Source organism: Symphalangus syndactylus, chromosome 17 (assembly GCF_028878055.3).
Source record: "Symphalangus syndactylus isolate Jambi chromosome 17, NHGRI_mSymSyn1-v2.1_pri, whole genome shotgun sequence".
NCBI classification, from domain to species: domain Eukaryota; kingdom Metazoa; phylum Chordata; class Mammalia; order Primates; family Hylobatidae; genus Symphalangus; species Symphalangus syndactylus.
This window is the reverse complement of record NC_072439.2, coordinates 37,076,053-37,084,216: the sequence shown is the minus strand read 5'-3', so window position 1 is coordinate 37,084,216 and position 8,164 is coordinate 37,076,053. Positions and strand designations below refer to the sequence as shown.

Sequence of the window (8,164 nt, the reverse complement as noted above, 5' to 3'; positions counted from 1 at the left end):
GCTGACCTCTGGCCTCCTTGGTCCCCTTCAGAGCCATCCAGACTGACAGGTGTGACAGGTAGAAGGTGCTGTGAGCACAGTCCCCACTGCCTGGCCAGGAGATGACAGAAGCATCTGGGGACAAGGCACTATGGGTGTCCAGGTGGAGAACAGGCCAGAATGACTCTAGTCTTCAGGCCGTATCATCAGGCTGGGGTGCTCACCACTTGGTGGGTGTGGGCAGGCCCCAAGAAAGCAAGACATTACAGCACACAAAGCAGGTCCCCAAGTTTATTGGAAAAGGGGAGACAAGAGGCCAGAGAGGCAGGGGGAACAGTCTCACAGTGCTCCTTCCAGGGAAGGAAGGCCCTTCTCCCCAGGAGGGGCTGAAGGCTGAGACGGGGGAAGGAATGGGTCTATTCCCCAGCCACAGGCCCCTTTCCAGTGGGATGAGAGGTGGGGAGGAGCCGCTGGTGGGAATGAGCCGATGGTGTATTCTCAGAACACAAGGGGAAAAGCCAGCAATGTGCTGCTGTCTTCAGCTGGTGGTGGGGCAGTGGCATGTCTGGCAGGCAGAAGGGGCTCCCCTGGCTCTCTTTTGGGACACTTAACACCTCCCCTGGCTGCAGGAGCCCCCTCCACAGGTGGTGTTCAGCTGGCCACAGGGCTTGCACAAGCCGGTGCTCACCACCAGGTTCCCGTTGCAGGGGGCGCTGCAGACGCTGCCCGTCACCGGCCTGGAGCCTGACACGCAGAGGTCCCCGCACACAACCCCACCCCGGGAGCTGCTGACACCTGTGGGAACAAGGACAGGGTCAAGAGACCCCTGCTGGTGGCCATCCCATCCAGCCGCCTTCCTTGGTCTGTCTGATGTGTCGACCATCCAGGGAAGGATGTGAAGAGCCCCCAGTTCTATTCTGAAGGTGTGGAGAGAACCCTAGCCTGGGAGCCAGCAGACCGGGGTTCTGGTCCTGGTTCTGCTTTGTGACTTTTGGAGTCCCTTCCTCTATCTGGGCCTCAACTTTCTCATCTATACAAGGTGAAGGTTATGAGTGACATCTGAGGTCCCTTCTTGCAATGACATCTTATTATTTTTTCCCCTCCCCAACACATTCATGCTGTGAGGTTCTTCCTGCGAGCTAACCTCAGTCTGTCTTGCTGCATGACCAACCTACCCTCTTTACTGGGGGAATTATTGGAAACACTCCTCCCAAAGTCTCTGCATATACTCATAGTCAAGAAGTCCTTTGTCTCCAGTCTACATTTTCCTTTTCAGGGCTCAAGATACTTACAGACATTCACAGCTTCAACACCTTCACACAGCCTGAGTGGGGAAAAAGTAAGGAAGGGGAAGATAAAAGAAGTCAGAATGAGGTCATCAAATTTCCCCTAAGTGCTGAAATGGGTCTTCTCAGGGCTATTTCTGACCTACATTTATTCCCTTGTGCAGCTTAGAAAAAGTTGCCTTTCTGGCAGTTGAAGCAATGTCAGGTCACACTATTTAGCAAGTAGAGTATGGTTGGATTTCAATTCTTATTTGTCTCTCAGCTGTCATTTGCCTTTGTGCAGTGAACAACCTGAACAACCATATCTGTCAGGTCTAGATAGGTTCAACTTTCAGAAGGGGAAGGCCCTCTTGGGAAGACAAAGTCAGGGGTGGAGTTTGGCCAGCAACCCTGCCCCAGAATAGGTGATGTCCTAGCAACCAGGCAGGGTATGGATCTTGGAAGAGTTGAGAATGAGACAACTTGAAGATATGGATCTGGGATCCATAGAGGCAACAATGTCACCTGGGGCCTGAGACTGAGATAGGGAAAAATCAAAGGTGGGCAGGTCTATGCAAGTGGAGTGCTTAGGGCTGGGTTGGACCCACCTCTGCTCCTCGCCCTCCAGCAGGCGCCTGTAGGTGGCGATCTCGATGTCCAGGCCTAGCTTGGAGTTCATCACCTCCTGGTATTCCCTGATCAGGCAGGCCATGTCCTGCTTCGCCTTCTGCAGGGCGCCCTCCAGCTCGGCCAGCTTGCAGCGGGCATCGCTGAGGGCCGCCTCACCCTGCTGCTCAGACTGGGCCACCGCAGCCTCTAGCTTGGAGTTCTGGGGGGTAGGGGGAATATGGAGAGGATAAAGTGAAGTTTAGTTTCCTGAAATCCCAGCCAGTATCCAATAGGATCATTCAACTTTTATCTTAAAATATTATCTCTCCAATTAGCTTCCTAACCTTCCTTCCCTCCTCACTTACACCGCACACACACACTCACACCCCAGATACACACACCTTGGCCAAGTCAATCAGAAATATTTCAGTAGATTTCTCATCTTACTCTGTCACCCGTGAGACTGCACTGGGAAGACTTTTCCAGAACCTAACTCAAATCCCTCTGCTGAGGGCTAACCCTAGTCTCTTCCTTCACTGAGGGGTGGGCCGGGCTCCCATACCTGGCACTTGGCGTTCTCCACCTCGGCCGTCAGCCTCTGGATCATGCGGTTCAGCTCGTTGATCTCCTCCTTGGTGCGGCGCAGAGTCTCCCCGTGCCTAATCACTGTGGCCTTCATCTCCTCGCACTGCAGGAAGCAGAGATGTTCATGAGGCTCAGGATGAGACATCCCATTCATTCAGGACAGCTCAGATGATTGCACAGATTGTGCAGTGCTCGGCCTGTGCAACCACACGTGGCAGTCCTGCCCTGCCACCCCAACCTGAGAGCTATTGGTTTTTCTCTTATCATCCTTAGGGATCAGAATCTCTAGACAAAGAAGCCTTTTCTACTAGATACCTCGCATCCCTCCCACTGCCATGTCTAGCAGGCAGGTGTCCTGTGCCGCTCACCTTGCTGCGATACCAGGACTCGGCCTCGGCCCGGCTACGGGTGGCAATGTCGTCATACTGTGCCTTGATCTCAGCAACAATGCAGTCCATGTTCAGGTCCCGGCTGTTGTCCAGCTTGACAACCACAGAGGTGTCTGAGATGTGGGATTGGAGAATGCGGATCTCCTGCAGGAGGTGGGGAAAGGAAGGACAACTCACTTATCTGGGCTTCTCCTAATCCCTGGATGCCTATCATCCTTTTGGCTCATAGGGAGCGAACCTCTCATGTTTGGAGAAACAAACCTGATGAAATCACATAACTTTCTGTACAAATAGGAAATCCCGTTAGAGGAAAACACAACCGCTTTTCAACTGCTTGCTTTTGGAATTATTCAGGCCCATGTGCAGCCAGCTTGGTCCAGATGCTTTCCAGGGGCTCAGACCCCGTATGGGGGGCCTCTTTCCATTCTCCTAGACCAACCCCATGAAGGAAGGCTATTGCTGCCAGAGAAAGCCCTGGGCCAGAGCAATGGGTTCAAGTCTGTCTGATGCTGTGTGGGGTCTATGCTGCAGTCCACTGGCTCAGGGGAAGGACGCAGGGCAGGTTCCCAAGGCACAGATGTCTGGGGTGCTCACTCTCCTGCCCCTTACTAAATTTGTTCCTTTTTGGTTTTCCATCCCTTTGCCTCCCTGTTCCTTCCCTCTCCTTGCTCCCTGCCAACCCTCCAGCCATGAACCTGGGTTCATATGTCAGCAGGCCTGGTTCATGCCTGTGGTTGTCTGGGCAGAGGGTCGGGGATCCCATGGGGGGATCTGTGCCCACCATGGCTGACAGCCCCTCACCTCCTCGTACAGCCGCCTCAGGAAGTCAATCTCCTGGATCAGGGCCTCCACGTTGGCCTCCAGGTCTGACTTGCGGAGGTAGGTGCTGTCCACATCCTGCGTGGGGTAGAAGGGGCTGTGAGGCCGGCTTTCCTCAGAGGGCTCTGAGGACCTGGCTGCCACGTGGCAGGACAAAGAGGATGGGTGGCGGGACTCAGGGCGGGCTCAGGGCCAGCTGGGCTTCACTCACCTTCTTTAGAGCCACAAACTCGTTCTCTGCTGTGGCTCGAAGTGCGACTTCTTCTTCATACCTGAGGTGAGCAGGGAGAACAGGACCTTGTCTGAACAGCTCTTGATCCTGGCCATGAGCATGTATGCAAAGGAGCCTCCTTCCTAGACCTCCCCCTGATCATCTCCTGCCCCCAAGTGAAATGGGTGGGGCTCTGGAGGAACCAGGCTGCTGGCCTGGGCCTACTGGGATGCACTGGAGAACCAGAGGGCCCACTCCCCTGTTTTTTGTTTTGTTTTGTTTTTGAGTCGAGTCTCGCTCTGTCGCCCAGGTTGGAGCGCAGTGGCGCGGTCTCGGCTCACTGCAAGCTTCACCTCCTAGGTTCATGCCGTTCTCCTACCTCAGCCTCCCGAGTAGCTGGGACTACAGATGCCCACCACCATGCCCGGGTAATTCACTCCCCCGTTTTGGTGGAGGTTGGGAGGACAGGATCTGGAAGCTGAGTGTGTGAATGTGTGCAGTTGGGGAGTGGGAGGTGCTGTTTTTCTCACCCAGGTCTCCATCTTTTCTTCCTTCAAGCCCTCCCCTACCCCCACTCAGCTGCAGGTGGTGGGATCCTCACTCTGTCTCTCCCCTCCTGGCCTGAGCTGTGGGAGGTAGCTCAGAGACAGGGAGGGAGGGGTATGCTGGGCCTGGGGAGTCCATGGAGAGAATGTTAATGAAGGAAGCTGGCCACCCCTCAAAAGCAGATTCCTTCTGAGGATCCAGTGCATATTCTTCATACCATATATCACACTTTGTAGCTGAAGGGCTAGATCTGTGGCTCTGTCATGCCTGCCTTCCAGCAGACTGCAGGCTTCACAAGGACCCGCACTGTGTGAATTGTGTGGCCCTGCGTCACTAGCACCAGCACGGTGTGCTGGCATGTGGTAGGTGATCAGATAGTGTTAGCTGAGTGAGAGAGCAAACTTAGGAAGACACATGTCCAGGACTTTGAGATCTGGTCTCAAAGGGACCAAGGAATACAAGTTTTTGTGAAAAATGGATGGAGAAAGGGAGAGAGCATTGTTTCCCTGATCTGCTGATGGAAAGACAAGCTGAACCTCCATCCCCCACACCCAAGGGACCCCTGTATCTCCAGCAGGGGGTACAGCTTCTTCTCCACTCTCAGGCAGAGATGCCAGCTGCAGACTGGATACTCCTCCGGGCTCAGGGAGCTGCCACCATGCTCTTTCCTGTGCCCAGAACCCCTCCTGCCCACACTCACTTCTTCTTGTAGCCCTCCAGCACCTCCTGCACGTGGTTGAGCTCTGAGGCCAGCCTCCCACTATCGGCCTCCACGCACTCGGCCTCCCGCCGCAGAGTCTCGATGTAGCCTTCGAACAGGGGCTCCAGGTTACTCTGGCAGCACTCGCGGTTTTGGTAGAACTGCAGCTTTGTCTCCAGCAGCTTGTTCTGCTGCTCCAGGAAGCGCACCTGCCACCCAGAGGCAGAGCCTAAGAACCTCTTCTTGTAGCATCAGAGGGCAAGAGGGGTTCCCAGCACCAGGGCCTGAAAGCCCCCAACTCTCTGACCCAGAGTCTTCCCTGGAAGGGGTTATGTCATCTCTCTCAAAAACGCCACCAGGGCTTAACCAGTTCACCACCTGGAAGTTCTTCCTGGGAGTTAATGTCTTCTAAGTCAGTTTACCTGGTGTCATGGAAAATGCTTGAAGAGCCCAGATTCTGCTGCCACTTGTTAACAATGTGCCCTTGGATAAAGCACTCACCCCTTCTGTAGAGTGGGGAGGTTAAGGCTCACCTTACTACGAGGATTAAAAGAACCCTTTAACAGAAAGTCAACCCACACTGAACAGCTACTGCTGTTCAATCACACCAAGGCAGGTGGACCTTTTTAGAAAGGCAAACTGTGAAAGTTGAAAAATAAAGCATGTGCCAATTATTCAAACCCTACAACAACGATGCAATTAGAATAATAGTCACCTGGAATATGAGAGTAGGAATGTCCTGTGCTCCAACCCCCTCATTTTACTGATGAAGAATTGGAGGCCAAGGAGATTCCCTGACTGCCTGAGAGCTCACAATGGCAGAGAAGAGCTCCAACTCCGATCTTCTGCTCTGCAGGGGCGTCTTCTCTCACTTTGACAATTATAGGAAATGTTCACATCCCTCTCCCAGCCATGAGGTTGGCCCACTACTCCACTCAGCTTCTTTTGTCTAATAACTTGGCCACACCCTTGGTAGGTCCTATCTTATGCTATCCTTGGTCTCTCATGCTATTAGAAATTCCACATTTTTTTTCCCGATCCTTTCTGGTGGGCATCTCTCTAGTGTGACTCCTTTCTTGAGGTTTTGGCTCTGGAGGGCTCTTGCCAACCCCAGAACATCTTCCTAGTCAGAGCCTTTTCTCCCAGTCTCTCACATCACTGCCACATGGTGGTTGCCTGGATTCAGTGGAGAAGGTGGCTGCGGACTCGAGTTGGACACTGACTCCACGGATGGTTTCGACCAAACCCAGACTGTGCACTGCCTGCCTCCCCATAAAGCCCGTGAAGTTGGGGACCATGTCTCTTGCTCACCCCTGGATCCTGAGCCCCAGGAGCAGTGGCTTAGACAAACTACTCTAGCCCCTGCTCAGTGGCCAAATCACTGTGTGGTATAGAAAGAGCTCTGTGCCATCCACGAGACCCACTTCCAGACAGTCTTTCAGCACCACACTTACTAGCCCTGACTTGATGGAGACAGCATCTCCTTGGCATTTAAGCAGTTATTTGGCTTCAAATGCCCTGAGCGCCCACACAGTGGTCCTTTGCTCACTAGGTGATAATATCACTCAATGTGGAAGGCTCTGCCCCTCGTTCTGCTTTTGTGTTTTCAGTTAATCTCCCCCATCAGTCTGGTAGCTCCCGGTCCTATTTTTGTCTTTCTGTCTGTGTCCTAGAAGTATGACTACTTTTCCCTTTGGCCTGGGAACTTCTGTGGGCAAGTTCTTGCTTTTGACTTCCCTGTCAGTGCCCAGCCTGGGTCCTGAACATAAGTAAGGGGTCAGGAAGGGTGTGATCCAGGACACCCACCTTGTCGATGAAGGCCGCGAACCTGCTGTTGAGGGACTTGATCTGCTCCTTCTCCTCCTGCTTCACGCACTGTGCGTTGGGGTCGATCTCCAGGTTGAGGGGCGTGAGGAGGCTCTCGTTGACCGACACGGTGGTGATGCATGGGGGGCTGGGTCCGCACACGCCCCCGGAGCGGTAGCCAAAGCTGCGTCCACAGGAGCCGGCCCGGAAGCCCCCGCATACGCTGTGGCTGCCAAAGCCCCCGGTGAGGCCGCGGTAGCAGGAGACGCCGCGGTAGGGGGCGGCGGTGATGCAGCAGCGGCCGGGCCGGGGCCCGCAGGCAGAGACACAGCTGAAGTTTCCAGGGCGGAACCCACAGCCCATGGAGCTGAAGCCACAGGTCATGATGGAGGTTAGGAGGTGTCTGAACAGTGGAGTAGATGGCGGAGGATGGAGACAAGGGCCTGTGCTCCCTGGCTGATGGCAGGCCCTTTTATGTGCCAGGAGCAGCTGGCATTAAAACAGGGAGCAAAGAGACAATAGCTGAATTTTATTGGCTTGGCATCACCCTGGCCTCTTAAGCTAGAACCCTGCTTGCCTCTTCAGTGTGGCTGCATCAACAATCCCGGCCATGGGCCCTGTTTCATCTTCAAAGCCCTTTATAAGCTTCCTCCTTGCTCCTGCCCCTCCCATTGGCACTGCTGTGGAGCGGGGAGAGGGGTTCCTGAAAGCATTAGTTGCATTCCGCGCTTCAAGCGAGGGGAATGGGTGCAGTGACCTGGGGTGAAACCTGTTCTCTGAACTCTGTTCTGAAAGGGGCAGAGCTGGGCTATGGGCCCTGGACCCATGGCCAAGCCCTGGGGTGGAGTGGCTGGCCTGTCCCAAGGAGGGGGCTGCCTCCCAGAAAACCTCTTGCTGTAGACTTTCCTGTCTTTATCTCAAAGGCAGGTTCCTTTCCTCGTTGTCAAGATTGGCCTCTCCTATCCTATTCCTGCCCAGAGCCTGGTCAGGGATGGGAGTGGGGGTAGAGATTTGGGGGTGGGAGGAGGGCATGTTCTTTGCACTTTGGGTATTCCTAGTGCAGGGACACCATCTGGGACATGGAAGAAACTGATTCTGAGAGTTCAGGACAGGGCCAGGGCTATGCTTCAGAGTTCCAGGCGTCATTGCTGATGGGATCGGGAGCGGGGAGTGTGGAATACCTCAGAGCTCCAGGGGCTCATGGAGGAGAGTGGGGACCTGGGCTTGAGGAGGATTGGGGTGGGGTAGTACAGGG

At 54.4% G+C, this 8,164-nt stretch overlaps 1 protein-coding gene across 1 annotated transcript; it reads right to left on the bottom strand.

Moving 5' to 3' along the window:
• Positions 1-256: 256 nt before the first annotated feature.
• Positions 257-7,356, bottom strand: KRT83 (keratin 83). The gene is made up of 9 exons (XM_055247514.1): positions 6,910-7,356; positions 5,104-5,312; positions 3,858-3,918; positions 3,629-3,724; positions 2,807-2,971; positions 2,416-2,541; positions 1,853-2,073; positions 1,272-1,303; positions 257-774 (listed from the first exon to the last, which is right to left on the bottom strand). The coding sequence occupies exons 1-9, from the start codon at positions 7,291-7,293 to the stop codon at positions 587-589; spliced, it is 1,482 nt and encodes a 493-aa protein (XP_055103489.1). The 5' UTR covers positions 7,294-7,356; the 3' UTR covers positions 257-586.
• Between the last annotated feature and the right edge of the window lie 808 nt (positions 7,357-8,164).

Bases quoted from the DNA above. Each gene is read 5' to 3' on its own strand.
- KRT83 (XM_055247514.1), bottom strand. From the start codon at position 7,293: ATGACCTGTGGCTTCAGCTCCATGGGCTGTGGGTTCCGCCCTGGAAAC. The intron at 2,074-2,415 runs GTATGGGAGCCC...CCTACCCCCCAG, and splicing joins TGGAGAACGCCAAGTGCCAG to AACTCCAAGCTAGAGGCTGC. The intron at 775-1,271 runs GTAAGTATCTTG...TTGTTCCCACAG, and splicing joins TGTTGAAGCTGTGAATGTCT to GTGTCAGCAGCTCCCGGGGT.